At 44.9% G+C, this 24,238-nt stretch overlaps 1 protein-coding gene across 13 annotated transcripts in view; it reads left to right on the forward strand.

Moving 5' to 3' along the window:
- Positions 1-24,238, forward strand: part of arvcfb (ARVCF delta catenin family member b) — a 196,959-nt gene that overhangs the window by 149,147 nt on the left and 23,574 nt on the right. For 10 of the 13 annotated variants that reach the window (XM_020052608.3, XM_020052617.3, XM_010876584.5 and 7 more), the window contains 5 exons: positions 5,892-6,075; positions 11,772-11,889; positions 12,551-12,722; positions 14,287-14,304; positions 16,576-16,647. In XM_020052608.3, the coding sequence (XP_019908167.1) occupies positions 5,892-6,075; positions 11,772-11,889; positions 12,551-12,722; positions 14,287-14,304; positions 16,576-16,647 (564 nt within the window). The remainder of the gene's footprint in view (positions 1-5,891; positions 6,076-11,771; positions 11,890-12,550; positions 12,723-14,286; positions 14,305-16,575; positions 16,648-24,238) is intronic. The other 3 variants (XM_020052611.3, XM_020052612.3, XM_020052609.3) reach the window with 1 other exon arrangement.

A 24,238-nucleotide genomic window follows, 5' to 3' on the forward strand; every position in this document is an offset into this window, starting at 1 on the left:
CACTAATCCCAACACTGGTTTGACCTGACACACTTTCAGAAGGAATGTGAGGAATGAGACCTGATAAAGGCTTTGTTTTGTGTTGAACATGTGGACCTGAGAGGATTCAAAGAGCAGCTTCACATGCCTGAAGTAAACCTTTGGGAGTGGCCTCTTTGGACAGTGAGCAGTTTGCCCATGGGACTTAGCTCAATAAATGACTTTGTATTTTAAGTACTTGCACATAATACGTCCCCTATTAAGCCTTAAATGACCATGGCTGGGGTCAATTCTGAATTGAATTCACTTTAAACATTCAATAAAAAATAATTTCAGATGAAGGAAGAATATCACTTTTTTTCACACGAAGGTGTGAAAAGCTTGGTTTTTCTTTTCATGAGATGTTGGATAGTTGTCTTTCATACCACAGTGTTTGATCCAAAGCATTCTTGGAAATGTAATTGACATTTTGTCAAAATTATCATGACTATGGTAATGTGTAAAATAAGCCATTGAAATTTAATTCTACTCCTTTTAATAAAAATTCAATTTAAAAAGCTATTCACCAGTTGATTCAGAATTGACCTAACCCTGGTTATTATCCAAAATGACGTCCTATGGTGATTTAAAGATGGGCTAATGGGGAGTTAAACAGAATAGAAGGCCAGATGTTCTCTTGTGTCTGCTGCACATGGAAGGGGCTCTCTGACTGACTGTTTAAGAGGGATGAGCGATGGCTGTGCCACAGTAGAATGATTGCTTTTACAACACATTCACTTTCAATCCCATCTAAAAATAACCTCCCACCACAAGACAGGGGAAAGGAGGAAAGTCCCTCCCCTCCATATCTCTGGTTCTTTCCTTAAAAATCTCCCCCCAACCTATATCTCCTACCCTCTGTCTCACATCTTTCTTCTGCGCTTCTCTCTCGCCTTTCCTCTATCCTCCCATCCCTCTCTCCCCTGTCAATCTCTGTCACGTTCATCCTTTTTTGGACCTCTGTTCCCCCTCTCTTTCACTCCATTTTCTTCTCTATTCCTCACCCTCCGTCGGTTTCTTGCTGGGTTTCTTCCTTACTCCGTCTTTCTCCTAGACCGGTCCATATGGTTTAACTGCTAGAGCGATGGCCCCTATGAAAACAGCCTTCACAATGTACCATTGGCTTACAGCAAGCCCCAAACCGGGCATGTTTTTCTACAATTAAATATAATTGGGGGCTTTAAAAATAGATCTTTTTATTTAGTCATCCACATGCATTTTAAAAGGCCTTGTGCTGCCGTCCCTGAAACCACAGCCATTTCTGGATTCTGTTTTTTTCGCAGCCACTATTGACGTGGAACTTAACAGATGGTTTCATAGGCACACAAGCAGTGGTCTATATTTCAGCGTATTTTCCCCCAACAGGTCCTAGGTGCCCCCCCCCCCAAACCCCCCATCTTCCACCTGGATAGAACAGGCTTGCAGCTAACACACTACTGAAAAAGTAGATGGTCATGAAGTGCTTTTCTTAAATCTGTTTGACACACAGATTTGTGAGTATGCTGTAATTGTGTTTGTGGCTGTGACTTCTCCTAGGAGCTGAGACGTGAACGTGCTGCACCTGTGTGTGTTAAGGAGGCGTTCTCACTCTGGCAGGATTCATCCTGGCTGTGTTGGTGCATCTGCAGTAGTTCTCCAGAGCAGAGACATGATGTGATCCTGTCAAGGCCGTGGGAGGTGGTAGGGACTGGGGGAGGCGGTAGGGAATGGGGGAGGCGGTAGGGAATGGGGGAGGCGGTAGGGAATGGGGGAGGCGGTAGGGAATGGGGGAGGCGGTAGGGACTGGGGGAGGCAATAGGGACTGGGGGAGGCGGTAGGGACTGGGGGAGGCAATAGGGACTGGTGGAGGCGGTAGGGACAGCATTCACAATGCCACATGAAAGGACCTACCTCTGGCTGCTCTATTAATGATTCAACTGCAGCACTGCTGCTTCCTAATGCAGCACTTAATGGAAAAATAACCCCAGCCACACCATCCATTCCAGACATGATTTATTCTATATAAGCCCCTGTGTGGTAGGATGGGAGGAGGGGGAGGAGGGAGAGGTGGGGAGGGAGGGGAGACGGGAGGGGTAGGGAGGGAGGGGAGAGAGGAGGGGTAGGGAGGGAGGGGAGAGAGAGGATAGTGGTGGTACAGTGGGCACTTAGAGTGGTACCCCGAGTTCACTTGGGGACACAGGAAATGGTACCGCTCTGTTGTGGTAACAGAGCTGGGTGTATGCATGTGGGTTGTACGAAGCCGGCTTCAAAGTGCGTGCGCACACACACACAGACACACTGCTGTGGATTGGTTCTGCTCATGGCCTTGCCACCCTGCTAAGATCTAGGCAGGGTCCAGCTGTTCAGCTGCTATCAGCACACAAACACACTGCCTCTCACACACACAAACACACTGCCTCACACACACACACACTGCCTCTTTCACACACAAACTCCCTAGATACCCATACATACACACACACACACACACACACACTCTCTACACACACACGTACAGATGTAGTCCCCTGTCCGTCAGCAGCTAGTCTACATATTTAAATGACCTGGTTCCTATAAGGTGCCGTCTTTTAACTCCTCCGACACACGTGTGGGCGGAGACACACACCCAGTAGCAGCTACAGTACAATAACTCCCCTCCCACATGGTGTGGCCGCCTTCTCCGCTAATTAGCCTCAATAGCCAGTGATGCATGTGACAGCGGTTGGAGAGTTACTTACAGCCTGCTGAATGGTTTTTATGCCCACTCTTCTCTGTGTTCCTCTCTCACCCTCCCCAGGATGTCTCGGCCCCTCCCTTCCACCCTGGCTATAGGCTTTGATGAATGGCAGGGGTAAGGTTGATGGGTATTGGCAGCCCTTGCGATGAATGGCCCTGTTACTACATGTCTGCGGCAGCCATGCACAGGAAATTGAATTAGCCGGCCCAGTATAGAGACTGGGAGGGAGGAAACTTAATAAGGGGATCCAGGCCTGGTCCACCTCGTAGATGTCCCTGGCCCGCCCAGGCTTGGCTTTCACATCCGTTACCTTGGGGTTTGATTCCAGAAGCGGTGGAAGGCGTGTCCGTTTAGGGGGCAGTAGGTTCATGGAGGGGAGGCAGAACACAGCAGAAATGGCACTTGGTTTGACCCAGATGTTCAGGAGACTATTCAGGCATGTTGATAGACAGGCTGGACAGGACTGTGAGGTGACTTACTGAATTATGCGGAATGCCAATTGCTCTGGAATATTCCGGGAGCACAGATGTTTTATGGGCCTAGTAGTGAAGACATGTCTTTCCGTGGTTAAAATGAATATCTGGATTTCACAAGAACTTAGCCAGTGATGCATGCTTTATTTTAATTACAAAACTATTATTATTATTTTTTTACATTTTGCAATAGTTTGTGGTGGTTAGATCTTGTTTATGTTCAATGTAATATTTACGACTATGTTCATTTATTTTTATTTAGACAGTGTGTTTTTAGTCTGCAGTATGTGAGTGGAGTGGAGGAAGTGCCATACTGCAGGGGAGGAAGCATCCTGATCCTGTAATGGAAACTTCTGGAGGCCTTGGATGGGACATGCCAGGGTGCTGAGTTACTATATAATGTAATGATAGGCTCTTAGTGTGGACTGTGGACCCAGCCAGACACCCGACTGGGCTCTGTTCACTGCTTTGGTTTGGACCAGGGTCTGGTCTCTATAGTGAATATGTTTTCATTTGTGATGCGTTCCCTCAGAATTTATTTTGTCAGTGGACTGTTTCGTAAATGAAATGGGTAAAGAAAGTCCCGTACCACAGCAGATTAAACCCCAGTCTTGGAACAGCTGATATTTCTCAATGCACGTTTAATTTGTTTTCCCATCTTCTGTGATTTCTAAATGTTTACTTCCCCTAAGCTCTTAGTGTTGCCACATTACACTCTGAATAAAACCAGTAAACAGCACAGAGTAACTCTTCATTTCATGTTTGAAATTATCTCTGTAGGTTTCATTTAAACAATCCAATTTATAGCAATTCAGGCATGTTTTCTAAACAAATTTCAATACCATCAATATAAAAGTCCCTGTAGCATTGTAACGAAGGACCCAAAACCTTTCCCCCGTTCTGTCAGTGTACAGTATAACATGAGTTGATGTCTCTTGCTCACCGGCTGGTCACTAATGGTCACATCACTAATTGGTCAGTAACTGTCTACATTCCACTTTGATTTCACTCTGCCGGTCCTGCTTATGTTGACCGTACCAATGACTGCACTAGACTATTGTTGACTGCTGTTAGTCGGAACCAGTGAATTGATGCTAATGGACCAGTGTTGTGGGTAATCAAGCCACTGGCCCCCTAGGCAGCAGCTCAGAGTGCCAGCCAGCCAGTCAGTCAGTCAATCAGCAATCTAGTCAGCCAGCCAGCCAGCCAGTCAGTCAGTCAATCAGCAATCTAGTCAGCCAGCCAGCCAGTCAGTCAGTCAATCAGCAATCTAGTCAGCCAGCCAGCTAGTCAATGTTGCCCTACGTCCCCCTCCCCCTGCCATGGAAGCTATTCCATCTCCAGCTGTTCATGCCAGAGTGCCAATGGAACTAGTTAGAGGAACCCCTGGCAACACAACATGGCTGTTGATTTGACTCCACATCGAGCCGCCTCCCTCAGACAGGCCTTGGCAGGCCTTCGCTACCTAGTGGAGTGCGCCTGCTGTTTGCACCTGAACCGACTGTCCGTAGGAGGTACTTGTTGTTGGAGGGATGGAGTGAGTGGTTATATTAAAGGGGCCATAAGTAAGACTTTTACTGTACTACTAGCATCAGTGCAAGTAAAAAATGTCCCGAAGATTTCTGCAGTTAATGTTTCAAGTTTAGTTATTTCTCCCAAATTGTTCCCAGTGCCAGATATTCTCCATTTAAACTGTACTTCTGCTGATCTATCAGTTGGCTCTGATGTGTAGTCTCCTCACACTCTTTTAACGCTTGCAGTGCTATCCCCCCACACTGAACCACCCTGGACTAGTTAATACCATTCCGGTCTTGGTAAGGAAAGGGGTGGGGGAGACGAGCCGTGTTATTGTTTACATTCCGTCTGGTAAACATTCGACAGGATCCTACACAGTGCCCCTTTAAGCCAAATGTCAACCACAAGAAAGACTTAAGGTATTTTTAGATTTTTGCTTCCTCCGATTTTTTACTGCGTGCAGTCAGCATGATCTGACATAAATATTGACTTGCTGGAAATGGCGAGTCCAGTAAGTGTGTTTGTATAAGACTTAGCTATAAGCTGTAGCCCCTAGCTGTTATTGTAATGTCTGAGGAAAAACCATCCCCAGTGCCTGGAGAACCCATACCTTCTGACCCCACATGAAATCCTTTATCTTGTTACCTTCCTTTGGTAGTGCTTGGGGAGGGGCAGAGAGGGGATAAGTGTGTGGGGGGGGCGGATGAGGGATGGACTACAGTAAAGTTAATAAAAACATACACGTGTAATGCCCTGTGGATTTTGAAGTCCTTTCTGCAACACTTTGTTTTTCCACAAACCTCTTGACCCGGGTACATCCATTTGTTAGGTGAAATATTATGTGATTCATTCTTTATTTCAACTGCTTCTGGGCTCCCTGCTGGCTGTATGTGTGTCCCCCGCCTCACCCTCCTCTTCCTGAGATTACAGGATGCACAGGCCCAGTGATTGAATTTGGCTCCGTGTGAGTCACCGCTATCTCTCCACTCACTCTCTGGCTGAAAACAGAACCTGGTTCTCACTCTGTGTTTCTATGTTACTAGTAAATGGTTTCATTTAGCATAAATGACTGTTCGCTCAGACGTGAAAGGAGTCAAACAATTACAGTATTTTTTCTTAACATCCCCTTCCTCTCTCGGTAACTGTCCCTCCCTCCCTCCTCTCCACAGGTACTTTGTGGAACCTGTCTTCCTATGAGCCTCTGAAGATGGTGATTATAAACCACGGCCTACAGACCATGACCAACGAGGTCATCATCCCCCACTCAGGCTGGGAGCACGAGCCTAATGAGGACTCGAAGCCCCGAGACGCGGAGTGGACCACCGTCTTCAAAAACACCTCTGGCTGTCTGAGGTAACCGCGGCTAAAGCCCTCCCTCTTACTTGAACTGCCCCCATAAGGAAAGGTGAAGCAGATCAGAGATGGTTGGTAACAACAGCAGAAGACACTACATTGCATATTGACTCTGAAGATACTGTTCTTCAATGAGAGGCAGCATACAATGTTTCTCTCCAAGTATGCAATTTGACTATATTAGCAGCATTATTAACAGACCTCTGTCCAGATACGACCAGGGACATCAGAGGCCCTGCAAGCACCCTGATGCTTTGATTAGGACATCCAGGGCCTCTGCAGCTTATCTCCACGGTTACCTCTTCTGAATCCAAATGAGCCGTTTTACAATATCGCCTTCTCCAGTGGTTCTGTGGGTTTGTTGTGGGTAGCCTGGATGGATGTGAAATGGAAGAATTCTTTGGTAACACCTTTTCCATAGTATAATATTGTCATTAAAATACGTTATTCAACTGAGTCAATCAGTATACAGTAGTGAACTCATTTTAATTCTGTGTATGTCAGTCAGGGTTGTTGCATTGAGGTTAGCTGGCTGACCTTGGTGACCTTGTAATGAAAACAGGAACCCAGTCATTGACCACAGTATAGACACAGTGTACTGTGTTCCCCTGTAGGCCATGAAGTCAGTATGTCTGGTCTGGTCCTGTCGGCTGAATTAAACCAACATTTGTCCACTCTGAGAAATAGACCTGAGACATGCACACTGACCTGGGACCCATATGTTGTCACTGGAGACTGCAGAAATTAGGTCTACTGATGCTGTAATGTTACAGTGTGGCTTCTCTACTCCTACTATGAGAATGCCTGTTCTACTGATACTACGGTGTAGTGTTTCTCATGATGCATTGCCATTGGCTCGAATTCTCTAACAGCCTCTGTTTTGGCAGTTTGAGGGTTGCGACTACTGACACTAATAGTTCTCCAGTCTCCCTGTGGCCTGTTGTGATTTGAGTGGTGTGTTATGGCAGTATGCCCGCTCTATAGAAGCACCACCGAGATGCCTGTTATCTCCATAGCTGCTGTGTGTTGCAGTGCTACATCGAGTCCAGCCAAGCCACAGTCTCTAATCCACTGCAGCTCAGCTCATCTCAGCAGTCCCAGCATTCAGTTGGTCAGGATCCAACTCAACAAGCTTTCTTCTCAGCCCACCAGCCTCCAACACTCCACCGGCCCCCAGTCTAACGCATTCCACGTTCACATTCTGCTGCCTCATTGGTTGGGTTCTGTCTCTGTCCGTGCCTCCTCCCTCCACATCTGGGGATGTTTTATTTCGGTGACCCCGGGTGAGAAGGGAAGGGCTGTGGGTTCGGTCCGGCCGGCCGTCCTGGCTGGATTGCACCACCCCTCCCTCCTTCCACCTCTGCCGTCTCCTGCTGCTCCTTTTTCACTAATCAATACAATCCACTAATCAATACAATCCACTAATCAATACTATTCCTTTCATCTGGACATAAGAACAGTACCGTGGCTGTCCCAAGTTATTCCCTGTCTGTTTTTTTCAGGCAGGAGGAGTATGGTGACCGATTAGGAGTATTGTATGGTAAAAAGCTGACTGCTGGGGGTCAGAGGTTAGGAGTATTGTATGGTAAAAAGCTGACTGCTGGGGGTCAGAGGTTAGGAGTATTGTATGGTAAAAAGCTGACTGCTGGGAGTCAGAGGTTAGGAGTATTGTATGGTAAAAAGCTGACTGCTGGGGGGTCAGAGGTTAGGAATATTGTATGGTAAAAAGCTGACTGCTGGGGGTCAGAGGTTAGGAGTATTGTATGGTAAAAAGCTGATTGCTGGGGGTCAGAGGTTAGGAGTATTGTATGGTAAAAAGCTGACTGCTGGGGGTCAGCTTTTGCTGGATATGACTGCTCCTGCTCAGTGGTTTGTGTGTGTGTGTGTGTGTAGGCCACCTTGATCTCTCTGTCCCCTGATCTCTCTCTCCACTTCTCTTTACATCTACCTGCTGCTGAGCATGTCTCCATGGCAACTGAAACCAGTTGACCAGTCTGAGGCAGACGCAGATTTCTGAGGAGATCTGCCGAGGGATGGGACATTGTGTTCTTTCTGGCCTGGACAGAACAGCAAATCTGCTGCTAAGGTCACTATAAACAATGACGCTGTCTAGCATAGATTTAGAGGGGGGTCTCAAGTAGTAATGGATTACTTATACATCTGAAAGAGATGTATGTGGGTGATTCCAAACGATGGACAACCTGAGCATTGAGAAATGAAATGAAATAGCAGTTAACAACAATTTTATTATGAAAAGGTGTGGTACAACAATGACCTTGCATGATGTGATGTTGAATATATTTTATAACTGATTTCTCTTATGTTTCATTGTCAATATGCTTTTTCTAGCTTTGTGACATCTGTAACAGTGTGATTTACAATCATGTTTAATATCTCAGCATAATACAGCTTGTGTACAAAAGTCATGTCCATTACGCTGAAAAAACCCCTGGGCATTTCTGTGTTAGAGATTACATTTATTTGTGTTTGTTTATGTGCTTTGTGTTGACCTTGTGATTCATGACATGGCGATGTCAAGGTCATGATGCTGTCAGAGGTCATGGTGGTGTATTGATCATTCTTTATCTCTCACTTACCCTCTGTCTAATGTTCTTTTTATGGCCCCATAACTGACCTCTGGGACCAGCCAGTTGATATAAGATCCACACAATGGGCACATTTACCCACACACGGACGCACTTTCAGACTGACAATGAAACAGACAGACATACACAATCAAGGTAGTTTCTAGAAATGTAGATAGTAAAACACCTGTACACATTTCCTTGTCCAATAAATCCCCTTTGGATGGTCCTGGTGGCTGTTAAGGCTGGAAGTGATTCCTCAGGGTTTCCAGACTGATGTCAGGTTCTATGTGTTGGGAACCGAGGCCCAGATTGCCTGCTCCCTTCTCTACCAGAATTTAGTTTTAATTATCCCCAAGTGTTTAATGGACCAGGCTCAACCTGAGATGAATGGAGTCTTCAGAAACTGGCAGCAGCACTGAGACTGATTGTGTTGGAGTGGGTGGCTGTAGGACTGTTAAAGGCAGGCTGAAGGCCTGGACAGTAGGACTGTTAAAGGCAGGCTGAAGGCCTGGACAGTAGGACTGTTAAAGGCAGGCTGAAGGCATGGACAGTAGGACTGTTAAAGGCAGGCTGAAGGCATGGACAGTAGGACTGTTAAAGGCAGGCTGAAGGCATGGACAGTAGGACTGTTAAAGGCAGGCTGAAGGCATGGACAGTAGGACTGTTAAAGGCAGGCTGAAGGCCTGGACAGTAGGACTGTTAAAGGCAGGCTGAAGGCCTGGACAGTAGGACTGTTAAAGGCAGGCTGAAGGCCTGGACAGTAGGACTGTTAAAGGCAGGCTGAAGGCATGGACAGTAGGACTGTTAAAGGCAGGCTGAAGGCATGGACAGTAGGACTGTTAAAGGCAGGCTGAAGGCCTGGACAGTAGGACTGTTAAAGGCAGGCTGAAGGCCTGGACAGTAGGACTGTTAAAGGCAGGCTGAAGGCCTGGACAGTAGGACTGTTAAAGGCAGGCTGAAGGCATGGACAGTAGGACTGTTAAAGGCAGGCTGAAGGCATGGACAGTAGGACTGTTAAAGGCAGGCTGAAGGCATGGACAGTAGGACTGTTAAAGGCAGGCTGAAGGCCTGGACAGTAGGACTGTTAAAGGCAGGCTGAAGGCCTGGACAGTAGGACTGTTAAAGGCAGGCTGAAGGCATGGACAGTAGGACTGTTAAAGGCAGGCTGAAGGCCTGGACAGTAGGACTGTTAAAGGCAGGCTGAAGGCCTGGACAGTAGGACTGTTAAAGGCAGGCTGAAGGCATGGACAGTAGGACTGTTAAAGGCAGGCTGAAGGCATGGACAGTAGGACTGTTAAAGGCAGGCTGAAGGCATGGACAGTAGGACTGTTAAAGGCAGGGTCTGCATGTATGTTAGGGTTAGTGAGTGTGAGTACGGGAGTCTCCGTGGCGGGGCACGTTTCTCGCCCTGGTGCCCTCCAGCCCTCTGCTGTGGTGGCAGACGTTCTCCTCCTGGACCAGCTGGGTGGTTGCTAATGGGATTATAAGGCACAGAAAGAAAGCCCTCTTAAATGAAGTCCCCAGCGAGCCTGGCAGCTTCTGCTCTCTCCACAACTACACTCTCAGTAAAGGCCTGAGCGGAGCCACACAGACAGTTATTTACTGCACAAGTCTGTATGGGAAATGACCCATGGCAAGTCCTTCTACATTAACCCCGTGAGCGTCAAGTCACCACCTTTAACATCTCCTACGCAACTTTGTCCGCTTAGCTACTTCCATTCTTAATGTGTAATAGTCCGATTCAGGTGTGTAATTTGAGCTCTATTTCCAATGTGCTGCAGGGCATTGGGCAGGCTCTCTGTCACAATGCTGCAGTGCAGAAGATTGGAGCTACCTGTACAGTCTGGGGGAGGTATACTGTATTCACCCATGGGTGGGGACGCTGATATTTGTTAATACTGTGCTTTTTGTTTTAAATAAGGGAGTGTGTGTTATTTCTAATAAGGGATACCTAGAGAAGGTTGGATCTTTATGAAAATAAAATTATTGAAGCGACCTAATAGCTCATTTTGTAGAGACGGAAAGTTTGCACCAGTAATAAATGCTGAGCTGCAAGATGGACTGAATCCAGTGGTTTCTGTACTGCAGCTAAAGCATGCTGACTGTATATAGCACATCAGCGGGATCTAATAGTCCCAGAAAAGCGGTTTGCACAATTTCATTTCCGTGTTTGTTTCTGTAAAAGATCCAGTTTTTACCTTTACTTTACTAACCAGTTCAGCAATGTGTTGTTTCATGACATTTTGACATCTAACCAAATTCCAAGATATTTGTACTAGGAACAAGTTCTTTAACAGAACCAAACAATGTTCTGTAATTGCCTAGGTCCCAGATTTTTAGTACCTGGAGAAAAGCATGTACTTTTTGTTTTAATTGCATTTAGCAACACACAGACCCACACGTTTTGTGTAGCAAAATCAGACTATAGGTGTGCAAATGCTCATGCTAGAGGTGGGGCAGCCATGTACAGTACTGTGTCATCCGCATGAAAAATAGGCGTGTTTCTCACAGAATTGAATATATCATTAAAATACATACTGAACAGCAACAGGTCTAAAACTGAATCCTGGGGAACTCCTTTGACTGATTCGAACCAAGTTGTTTTAATTGCCTGAATTCTATTGCTAAGATCAAAACCACAAGCAAGTGCAAACATACAATGAGTTTGTAAAACGCCAGCTGCTTGTGTGTATACATATTCTTTTGTGTGAAACGTACAATGCATTTGTCCAGTGGTTTTCTGAGCATGCACGTTGTACAGCCTGCTGTAGACCTAGACGAGAATCCTGTAGAGGCTATGGATTGTTTGATGAAACTACACTATACACATAATTGAAATTGCTCACCCAGCAGAGTATATGGGATTTGGGGCAGCCTCAGGCGCAAAACAACATCGTAATCCTGACATTGTATTCATTATACATTTTATGATTTTTCCCAGGATTGGATTTAAAAAATCTAAACTAAACCCACCTTGTGACTGTTAAAAAAGCAACGCCCTCCACCATTTTCTCCGGGTTCCAGTGCATTTTGGATTCTCCCTAAATGCTTTTCTTCATTAAAAGAAAACTGTGTGTCGGTTGTGTTCTGTGTCCATGTGTTCCCCAGGAACGTGAGCTCAGATGGGGCCGAGGCGAGGCGTAGGCTGAGAGAGTGTGAGGGTCTGGTGGACGCCCTGCTCCATGCCCTGCAGTCAGCTGTGGGGAAGAAAGACATGGACAACAAGGTGAGTCTCCAGCCCCACACTGACACAATATTAACATTATTATTACCATATAAAGACACAATATTAACATCATTATTACCATATACAGACACAGAATTAACATCATTATTATCATATACAGACATAATTAACACCAATATTACCATATACAGACACAATATTAACATCATTATTACCATATTCAAGCCCAATGTTAACATCATAATTACCATATACAGACATATAATTAACACCAATATTAGCATTTACAGACATAATAGTAACAACAATATTACCATATACCAGGGGTCATCAACTCTGACCTTCGAAGCCAGTTCCACTCAATTTCTTCATTGCGACCTTTTAATCAGGGACTTATTGAGATCTGAAACACCCAGGTGGGTCCAATTAACGATGAGGTAGAACAGCAAACCAGCAGGCTTCGGCCCTCGTAGGGTAAGAGGTGACAATCCCTGCCATATACAGACATTATTAACACCAATATTTTGTGTGTTCATTAGAAACTGGATACCACAAATGCTGATATAAATAACACTGTATGACACACAGGGCCTCGGTTTGGCGTTCTTGTGCTTGTCTCCAGTGGATCTCTGTCTAGTTAGTATCGTAGTCTGACAAGTGTCTGTAAGGGTTGATTTGACATCTTCCTTCCCTCCTCCAGTCTGTGGAGAACTGTGTGTGTATCATGAGAAACCTGTCCTACCACGTTCACAAAGAGATCCCTGGGGCCGAGAAGTTTACCGACCCGTCAGCGCTGCAGGCCCCTGGCTCCGCAGGACCTCAGAGGAAGAAGAAGGATGACGCAGGCTGCTTTGGAGGGAAAAAGGCCAAAGGTGAGAGACAACACAGACCGGAGCCCCAAAAGATCATGGGTTCCAGTCCCAAAACGTAGGTCCACCCACCAAACAGCCTCCAAAACTGCGGTCTGGGCTCATTTCTTAACAGAGGCCCAGTCTTTTAAATAGCCTACAGCACAGAGCTCCAGTGTTGTTGATCTATGTAAAACATCTATTAAAATGTACGCTACAATGGAATCTAAACAAAAAAGGTCCTGTCCAATAGTTTTCTGTCTGTATTCAGGCCTATTCTGGCATTATTTAAGCTATTTGGGACTCTATTTACCTCAGCCTTCAGCCTAAAGATATTTCGCCCTAGTAGACAGTTATTTAGTATAGGCAACCTCTGGTCCTAGACTGAGATGTAATTAGATATGTAATTAGTATAGGCTACCTCTCAAACACTGACTAATGGCTGAACAACAAGCCGAGGTCCCTCTCCAACAACAAATAATGACAGCAATTAATCACATATCCAATGAGGTGAGACCCAATCTCTTTGACCCCTCACTACAATCTCTTTGACCCCTCGCTACTCGTGGGGGATGATAATTCCACTGATTTAGAGTCCAAGAAAGCCATGGGACCTCTAGAAGTGTGTGTGTGTGTGTGTTTACAGATGAATATTGTAGATGGCAATCTCAAGTGAATTAGCCAGCCGGCTGCTATTGTACACAGCATTTAATGAGGTGTATTTAGGCTCACAGGCCCTGGAGGTGTACTGTGAAGCAGAGACGGCATTTAAAACACTGAACACACCCCTGCAAAATAAGCATATGCACGTGAAGAGGTTGTCAGATCTTTCAGGAGTGGTGTTCAACCAACAGTCTCTCCCAGCAATATGTTACCTGAGTTAAATGGTCTAAATTATGCCCCCCCCCCCCCCACAATACCTGCCGTTAGACCAATTACCATCTGCAGTCGCTTCAGGCTCAGCTTATTTAGCTGATGTCAAAGTTTTTATCATTCTCGTCTTGACTCCTGTATTCCTGTGCTGTTATGTGTGGCTGGCTAAGTGCCTTTGTGGCTGTTCCACTATGCTATATCACCACGTTCTATGTTGCACTGCATCGTGCTGAGAAGCTGACACTATCTAATGAGCCGAGCACACTGAAAGCACAGCTTCTTTTCAACACTGTCCCAAGAGAGCACCTGTGCAGTGCTAATGGGTTTTACTGTCTGCTTGCCCCAAGTACTTATTTTCTATTATTCTTCCATTGTCTCTTTCTTGATCCTTCTTTCCCTGTCTTTTTCTGTCTTTCAAATTCTCTTTCTGTCTCCCACTTTCTCCATCTCTCTCTCTCTCCCTTTCGGTCTTTCCCTCTGACCTAGCCTTCCAATACTCCTCCTCCTTCCAATACTCCTCCTCCTTCCAATACTCCTCTTTCGTTCTCATTTATTCTCTCAATTTTAAAGCTTGACGTTTACTTTAAACTGAACTGTTCACTTGATATTAATCTGTCTCTAACCTCTAATCTGCCCAACCTGTTTTATCATTTACTGTTCTCTTGTCCCTGCTTGTGTTTTTTGGCATTGCTCCTGCTTCCTTGGCTAACTGTAGAGGAATGGTTTAATCAAGGTGAGTGTCCTTATGTCCTGTCTCCTCTATCTCAGCTCACCGGCTATCCCCTTACAGCTACTGTAGCATTAGTATTTTGGCTCTTTACCAAGACTGAAAAGTTTCAAGGACTTCACTTGTTTGTTCTCTTCATTTTGCTGCTGCTTTACTGTAGGATTAAATTCTTCATCCAAACCTAGCTCAACATCACTGTGTTAGTAATCCAATCTTGGCCCGACATCATAGTGATTAGTAGTCTAAACCTAGCCCAACATCATAGTGATAGTAGTCTAAACCTAGCCCAACATCATAGTGATATTAGTCTAAACCTAGCCCAACATCATAGTGATAGTAGTCTAAACCTAGCCCAACATCATAGTGATATTAGTCTAAACCTAGCCCAACATCATAGTGATAGTAGTCTAAACCTAGCCCAACATCATAGTGATAGTAGTCTAAACCTAGCCCAACATCATAGGGATAGTAGTCTAAACCTAGCCCAACATCATAGTGATAGTAGTCTAAACCTAGCCCAACATCATAGTTATATTAGTCTAAACCTAGCCCAACATCATAGTTATATTAGTCTAAACCTAGCCCAACATCATAGTGATATTAGTCTATACCTAGCCCAACATCATAGTGATAGTAGTCTAAACCTAGCCCAACATCATAGTGATATTAGTCTAAACCTAGCCCAACATCATAGTGATATTAGTCTAAACCTAGCCCAACATCATAGTGATATTAGTCTAAACCTAGCCCAACATCATAGGGGTAGTAGTCTAAATCTAGCCCAACATCATAGTAATATTAGTCTAAACCTAGCCCAACATCATAGTAATATTAGTCTAAACCTAGCCCAACATCATAGTTATATTAGTCTAAACCTAGCCCAACATCATAGTTATATTAGTCTAAACCTAGCCCAACATCATAGTGATAGTAGTCTAAACCTAGCCCAACATCATAGTGATAGTAGTCTAAACCTAGCCCAACATCATAGTGATATTAGTCTAAACCTAGCCCAACATCATTGTGATAGTAGTCTAAACCTAGCCCAACATCATAGTGATAGTAGTCTAAACCTAGCCCAACATCATAGGGATAGTAGTCTAAACCTAGCCCAACATCATAGTGATATTAGTCTAAACCTAGCCCAACATCATAGTTATATTAGTCTAAACCTAGCCCAACATCATAGTTATATTAGTCTAAACCTAGCCCAACATCATAGTGATATTAGTCTATACCTAGCCCAACATCATAGTGATAGTAGTCTAAACCTAGCCCAACATCATAGTGATATTAGTCTAAACCTAGCCCAACATCATAGTGATAGTAGTCTAAACCTAGCCCAACATCATAGTGATATTAGTCTAAACCTAGCCCAACATCATAGTGATAGTAGTCTAAACCTAGCCCAACATCATAGTGATATTAGTCTAAACCTAGCCCAACATCATAGTGATAGTATTCTAAACCTAGCCCAACATCATAGTGATAGTAGTCTAAACCTAACCCAACATCATAGTGATAGTAGTCTAAACCTAGCCCAACATCATAGTGATAGTAGTCTAAACCTAGCCCAACATCATAGTGATAGTAGTCTAAACCTAGCCCAACATCATAGTGATAGTAGTCTAAACCTAGTCCAACATCATAGTGATAGTAGTCTAAACCTAGCCCAACATCATAGTGATAGTAGTCTAAACCTAGCCCAACATCATAGTGATATTAGTCTACACATAGCCTAACCTCTTGGTTAGTGTTTGGGGAGAGCAAGGTAAGACGGGTAAGTCTTGGTGGTGAAATGGAACATGGACTGTAGTTCTTAGTCCAAGTCGGAGTCTGCAGTGTATTTCCCCCAGAGCATGCTGGGAAGCATGGTCTCACGCTGTCACATAGGAGCCCCCTCTGCTGTAGATATGGATGTACAGATCCATTAGCTGTCTCTTGTAGTGAAGGTGTTTCCCACTGGTCCTGCCTAGACAGGCCAGCTGCTTGTGTGTAGGCTGATAGTGTGATGTGAGTCATCTCCTGTCTGTTCATGGTATCTGTATATGCACATCATACTATCTAGTCTGTGTGTGTCCATCTGTATGTATGTTTCTGCGTGTGAGTGCACATATACAGTACCAGTCAGACACTTGGACACACCCAGAAGGGCTGGGTCCAAATGTTTCACAGGTACTGTGTATGTATGTGACACGGGTACTGCAGTTGTGTTTAGGACATCTGGTTGTCTGTGAATGTCACATTCCATTCTGTGGTTGTCCTCTTTTTGTACAGGCAGAAAAAACGGAGAGAATGACAAGAATTATGACACGCTGGATCTCCCCAAGCGCACAGAACCCACTAAAGGTAGGCTTGTTCTATCATTCTTTTTAGAAATATAAGCCTGTTCTGTCAATCAGTTTCTCTTCCTGTAATAGTAGACTTGTTCTGAAAATCAGGTTCCCTAATTAAAAAGGTTGTTTTATTCTGTCCATTAGGTTTCCTAATTAAAATGGTTGTTTTGTTCTGTCAATCAGATTCCCTTATTTAAAGGGTAGGCATGTGCTGTCCATCAGGTTCCCTTTCTATAATGTCAAGTCAGGTTCCATTATTACATCTACATCTGGTCGCACATTTTCTTGTTTGTGAAAATAATATTACCCCAAATCCATCACTGAATCCATGACTTTCTGTCAGATGTAGAAATGACAGTTGAAATGGTCTCACAACTTGGCGTTTTGGGAGTATCTGACTTGGTGTTGGTGTTATTTGGCCTGGTCTGGTACAAGACCTTGTTATGTCACTACCTTGAGAGAAGGTGGCTGCTGCTTCGTTCTTGCTACCTAGCATGATTTGATAACACCTCTTTTCTTAGCCGGTATCCAAAGCTTTTTTGAAAATGGTCTCCTGAGCATATGATCTGATTAAAAGCCATTCCTTCACAGAAGAGATAAGAAGCAGCAATGATGTATCACGTTCTACAACACTAAATGCTTTACTATAGAACTAAATGTTTCCATTACCAGTTGCCCGTCTGAACCACCAATACATCACGAATGTCATGACAGAGACGTGATCATTTCATTTTGCAGCAGTATGATGGTGCAATTCAACTACATACAGGGCCAGATGGACATCAGGTTGGGATGAGGGGGGTGGAATCAGGTGAATGGTGGGTGAAGCAACTCCTCCAGCCTCTCCAAGCCCCTTTATTGTTAAACCTGGCAAGACCCAGCTCAGTGCAGAAAAGATCCAGAAGGCTTTACTCAGTCAGGCCTACCTCAAGAGTCAACACATTTTCAGAGCTGTGTCTTATCTAAATTATTTACTTGAGACATAGGATTCCATACCTGTGCTCCTAATTTATGTTACTCTTGAGGAATGTTATGCTGTGGTTGTTAGCTCTGCCGCTGTACAATATCATTACACCATTTGGAGATATAGGTCCAGATATAGGTTATTTACTGATGTATTGATCCTTCTTAGAACCTGATGGGTTCTTACACCGATCAGCCATGACATTATTGTATGTGGGGAGCGAAGGCTGGCCTGTGTGGTCCGATCCAACAAACGAGCCACTGTAGCTCAAACTGCTGAAAAAGTTAATGCTGGTACTGATAGAAAGATATCAGAACTCACAGTGCATCACAGTTTGTTGCGTATGGGGCTGCGTAGCCGCAGACCAGTCAGGATGCCCATGCTCACCCCATGCCCATTAAAGTGCCTATAATGGGCATGTGATCATCAGAACTGGACCACGGAGCAATGGAAGAAGGTGGCCTGGTCTGATGAATAATTTTTTCTTTTACATCATGTGGATGGACGGGTGCGTGTGTGTCACTTACCTGGAGATGACATGGCACCAGGATGCACTATGGGAAGGAGGCAAACTGGCGGAGGCAGTGTGATGCTTTGGGCAATGTTCTTCTGGGAAAACTTGGATCCTGCCTTTCATGTGGATGTTATTTTGACACGTACCACCTACCTGAGCATTGTTGCAGACCATGTGCACCCTTTCATGGCAACAGTATACCCTGATGGCATTGGCCTCTTTCAGCAGATAAAAAATAGTTCAGGAATGGTTTGAGGAACACAACAACAAGTTCAAGGTGTTGACTTGGCCTCCAAATTCCCCAGATCTCAATCCAATCATGCATCTGTGGGATGTGCTGGACAAACAGGTCCGATACATGGAAGCCTCACCTTGCAACTAACAGGACTTAAAGGATCTGTTGCTAACGCCTTGGTGCCAGATACCACAGCACACCTTCAGAGGTCTAGTGGAGTCCACGCCTCGACGGGTCAGGGCTGTTTTGGCGGCTAAAGGGGGACCAACACAATATTTGGCAGGTGGTCATAATGTTAGGGCTCATCGGTGTATACACCCTTTCTCCCAATATTGTGGTATCCAATTCTAGAAATCTCATTCTTCTCTGCCTACTGTACATGTGTCTGTATGTTGATTCCATGTGTGTCTGATGTGGGATTCACACATCAGTGCCTTCATCATGGTCTAATAGCAGCCACTCAAAGTCAATAGCATGTCCTGTATGGCTGCAATTTGCTACATTAGCAAGCCAAATTGGGCCTCTTATTAAACTAGATTAAAATTAATTGTGGTGGTTTACAGAGAGAGAGAGAGCGAGAGAGAGAGAGAGAGAGATGAGCCGATTCTGCCTCATTTTTATTACTCTAAAGTCAAATAAAGCAGATGAGCAGGGACGAAGGCAATTAACATGTTTCACAGACTGCACAACCTTGTAGCTCTATGCACGCTAGGCCATGGGAACTCTATACATGCTAGGCCATGGTAGCTCTTTACACACTAGGCCATGGTATCTCTATGCACACTAGGCCATGGTAGCTCTATGCACGCTAGGCCATGGGAACTCTATACATGCTAGGCCATGGTAGCTCTATGCACACTAGGCCATGAGAGCTGCACGACTGCTGCTCTTACTAGAAAGTAGCGTTTGGCTTGCTGCAATGCGGTATGTTTCACTGGCACACATCTGTAAATAATCCTCCCGCTTATCTTGCGTTTTGACTTCTGAGAGACAACTGTGCGGTTGTTATTGACCTCAGGGATCTACTGTTGAAGTAATGCCATTTTGGGCCAGGATGGGATGAGAAAATTTTTTTTTGGTTCTGTAAATGTGGTGGGAAGTGCATGGATTTGGTTGAACAGGTAAAGCTGGGGATGACAGACGTGCGCTACTGGATCCACCATCTTGTAGTAGTAAGGTATAGACCCCCCATGATTGTTCCAACAGGATTTTTCATTCACCTGCGCTGTTTATTTGTCTATGATAATCCTGGGTGCTCTTTCACCCATAGGCCTACATGTTTGTTTGTCTATGGAAATGTGTATTTCTCCTTGTTTGTAGATAATTAAGGCATAGGGCAGCTCTTCCCGCCAAATCGCACTGGCGGAGCTGAGAGATTTATGGAGATTACATGTGTATATGAGCGCTGAGCAAATAGAGGTCACAGTCCACCACATGACGACAGGCTGCTGTCTATGATTACGGTAAGACCCAATGTGGGATTAAGCTTATCCAGCAGTGCATTGAAACTCACACAAAAGCACTAGAGGGGTCTCTGGTCATGGCATAAGGAAGTGGGAAAACCCAACTGTAACTGGAAAGACACAGAGTCGACATCATCCCAGCGACACAATTTTCAACGCAGAATTTGTTGACTTGATTCTATGTATAGCTAATTATCTGTGCCTGATTGCACTTTAAAGACGCCCCGTTGCAAAGTTCCTGTTATTGCATTATTCATGGACCCTGAGAGGAGAACAGAGGGGCTGGAACAAAAGTAATTAAGAACTCTGAAAGAAGAAAGTCTTTCATTAGGGGGGGGGGGGTGTTTGTCAGCCACTGAGATGATGGAACACTCACGCCAACATTAATTGAAACAGTACAGCGTAAACCTTTTGCTTTGAGGAAAGGTCATGTATTGAGTGTTTGTGTAGCACTGTGTGTGTGTGCGTGCATGTGTGTGTATGCGTGTACACTCACTGAGAGCATGGAAATCACTTTGTAAAGTTGTTCATGGCAGGAGACGTAAAGAGAGCGACAGTTCGGTAGAAAGATTTTAGGCCACCTTCAGAAACACTGCTGTTTTCTCTAGGAACCTGCAGGGCTGAGCTGAACATAACAACACGGTCACATACTGGCTGGTGCAGCTGTAGATGCCTAATCTGGTTCTGCTGTAGCCTCGGTTCATTTGTAAATGTGCTGAGGTTTCACTAGGTCACCACATAGGCTTCTCGTGTGGTCCTTGGTTGCCATCCCAGGGACTCTATCATTCCACCTCTGCTTTGTTTTCCTTGAGCTAGCACTCTTTCATGATGCTCTGGCATTTTTAATGACCATGATGAATAACTTGGTCAGCTTTACTTAGTCTTTACAACAGCCAGGACTGGTTCAAAATGCATTTTGTTGGGTTAGTGTACCTTAGTAGTGGCTGGAAGGGAGATTCAGCCAGACCACAGCCTCTCCTACAGACCACAGCCTCTCCTACAGACCACAGCCTCTCCTACAGACCACAGCCTCTCCTACCGACCACAGCCTCTCCTACAGACCACAGCCTCTCCTACAGACCACAGCCTCTCCTACAGACCACGGCCTTCCTATGTGTATGTGCCTTTCATTTTCTTAAGCCTCTTCACTGTGATTGGTTTGAGATTTATGTCTTCCCTTCACCGAAGAAAAAGGTTGATCAATTGAGGGAACAATGAGCACTTCAGTTACTAACAATGCTAAACCTCCATAATGTTTTAAGGACCGAGTTTACGAGCCTAGCATTTAATTTAAAGACGTTTTAAAAATGTCATCTTAAACAAGGACTGTTACTGACGTGTGTTACCACTGAATGTTCCCTATAGAATCCCGAGTGAGTTATCTAGTTGTCAAATGAAACGTGACAGTCTGGGTGGAGGCGAGGCATCTCCCTCACAGACGGCTTGTACCGAGCTGCTTTGTGGACCGCGCGGAGTCACAGAGAACACCTACAGTATTTTCCTCCCTTTTAACTCCTTAGCTAGTTTTCTCTGGTATAATAAATAGAGTTGTGTCAGAGTATATGCAAAACAGGAGGGAAAGTTAGGGCAGATCGACAGGCCAGCCCCAAGGGAAAGCGGAGAACCTGTAAATTTTTCATCATGTACCCGTTGAGGCTGCAGCCAGAATACTAAATGCAGAGAAGCCCAGAGAAACCAGGTCCCCAGGCCCCTCAGTGTTCACTACAAACCAAGGTAGAGAAATGTTTGCAAGCACGCGCACATACAACCACACACACGTTCCTTCTCACCAAACCTGCTTGCTTCCAACTGACAAGGTGACTCATCCCTCCTCATCTCCTAAGACGCAAATATTGCTCTGTCGTTTCCCACCCGGTTCTCCCCTCCACCTCTGCCTCTCTTTCTGCTGTTACATTTCACTGGGTGGTGAGACCTTGGTTGGTCAGAGGCAGTGCCAAACGTGTCCCGTCACCTCAGACACACACACACACATACGCAAACATACACAGACAGTACCCATCAGTCTAGCTGCTAGGAAATACTAATTCAGTGTCTTCATGCCTGCCATGTGAGGGTACATTCATGTCACATAGAATAAAGATGATCTAATATTTCTGTGTGTCTGTGTGTGTCTGTAGACAGGAATAACCCTGTGTCGTCCCTAACAGAATGCCTGGTGGTAACACTAGTCCAGTCTGGACCGGTTAAATGTGAAAAAGGATAAGGGACCGTTCTGTCTTTGTCTGGTAGGGGGTTAAAAGCCAGCTTTGGAGTGTCCCCATCCTATCTCCCAGAAGTGAACCATTACAGACACTTCCTCATCTGTAGGGGCATGAGTAGAGATGAGTTCTCTCCAAGGCCAGCTGTTGTGTTACCACCCATTGTGATCCCTCTTCAGAGCTGAGCATGGCGCTGCCAGCCTGTCAACCACTGCATGCCAATCACCGCCACTCTCCTGGTATATTCTGCCTCCAAAATACCGTGGAATAAGCCTAAACAAACAGGGAATTTGAAATTGTCAATGCCTCTTAGCTGACATTTTAGCTCTGGTGAATTCCCTGAATCCCCTTTTATTCAAACACCTGATGACAAACGGAAATAATGACCATGAAGGGAGGGCAGGGAACCATAACAAAAGGGGAAGACAAAGACAGAAAGCCATGTTAATTAAAACAGACCTCCCTGTGGGTCAGTCGTGATCCACTGATGGTTCACCTAACTCAAAGCCCAGGGACGTCCCTTGGTTAAAGGCTGTTCTGCATCATTAGGCTGGATGTGTTTGGTTCTGTGAAAGTAAGCCTGATGTGTAGTAGCACTCTAGTAGTAGCAGTAGTAGCACTCTAGTAGTAGCAGTAGTAGCACTACCTGTAGTAGTAGCAGTAGCTGTACTGTAATAGTAGCAGTAGTAGCACTACCTGTAGCAGTAGCTGTACTGTAGTAGTAGCAGTAGTAGCACTAACTGTAGTTGTAGCAGTAGCTGTAATGTAGTAGTAGCAGTAGTAGCACTGTAGTAGTAGAAGTAGTGGTAGTGATAGCGGTAGAAGTAGTGGCAGTAGAAGTAGTTGTAGTGGTATCAGTAGTAGTAGTAGTAGTAGCAGTACCAGAAGTAGCAGTACCAGTAGTAGCACAAGTGGCATTGGTAGTAGTAGTTGCCAGCTAGTGTTTGTCTGGGGTGTGTGTGTTGCTTTGTATTTGTCTGGGGTGTGTGTGTTGCTTTGTGTTTGTCTGAGGTGTGTGTGTTGCTTTGTGTTTGTCTGGGGTGTGTGTGTTGCTTTGTGTTTGTCTGGGGTGTGTGTGTTGCTATGCTCTTCAGTGTCTTTCTGTCTATGGTAATGCGGTGTACACTGGGGATTGTGTGAAAAAGCAGTTAGCCAGCTTTGATTGCACTAGACTTCCTGTAGTCCTCATGACCACTTCCTGTCTCCCACGAGATCTGTAATTAAATGTTTCTTATTTTCTCTCAGAGCCACCTTGCCTCTCTATAGGCGTTTTTTTCCCCAGCTCCTGTAGGATGAAGTGAGGCAGGGTGGAGAAAGCCAATCCACAGTAGTTCACAGTTTTATCACGACTGGATGATTTAGCTTCTCCCACTTCTCTCTAAACCAGAATGGCTGGAACGATAATTACAGAGGAGAATTAGAAGCAGCAGGGAAGAATCCAGGGAGATTTATGCCTCCAATTGGAGCCTTTGTTTGGCCCTGTTAGAGCCAGAATGAGATGGTTCTGTTTTCCGTTTCTGCAAGAGATCCCTTAATCTAATTAAAACCTCGGTAATGGCAGAGACACGACATCCCTGTCCGAGCAACTATGGTGGTTTACACAACAAAGAACCCCCTTGGATTCCCCTCCTGTGTGTTTTAGTAAACATAGTGTTTTAGGTGGATCTGGGGACCTCTCGACGAGCTGAGGTCCAGAGATTACTGAAAGGACATTACTGAATGAAACGAGGTCTCTGCACACTCAGGTACAGTACAAGCTCTGATGAAGATCTGAAGAGCCAAAGCTCGTCCTGTTATTGTTATTACATTGAACATCAATCCTAAATGTGAGCGGAGACTTCTTTTCTTTTCAAATGAAATCACATTCAACAGGAACCATGTTCTAGACAGGATTCTAAAGCCCCCCACTTATAGTTGTCCTCAGCAGATGGAAGTATCACAAGGTCATACAGTGTTTATGCTTTGGCTGTTGGCCAACTGAAAACTTGTTTATGCTGTAAGAGTCATGTCATATTTTGAACATCTGGCCAGCTAGTAAGTACACTCGCGGGGTTTATGCTAAAAGTGTAAACTCATGTTCGAACTTCTGGCCAACTACGAAGGTTGTTTGGGGTGACCTGGAAAGGGTCAAGCTGCAAGAACAGCCTTGAAATCGAGTCACACAAGCTGTAAAGTAATATTCATTTGAACCATCTTCTACAATCTACAA

Source organism: Esox lucius, chromosome 13, assembly GCF_011004845.1.
Source record: "Esox lucius isolate fEsoLuc1 chromosome 13, fEsoLuc1.pri, whole genome shotgun sequence".
In the NCBI taxonomy this organism is placed as follows: Eukaryota; Metazoa; Chordata; class Actinopteri; order Esociformes; family Esocidae; genus Esox; species Esox lucius.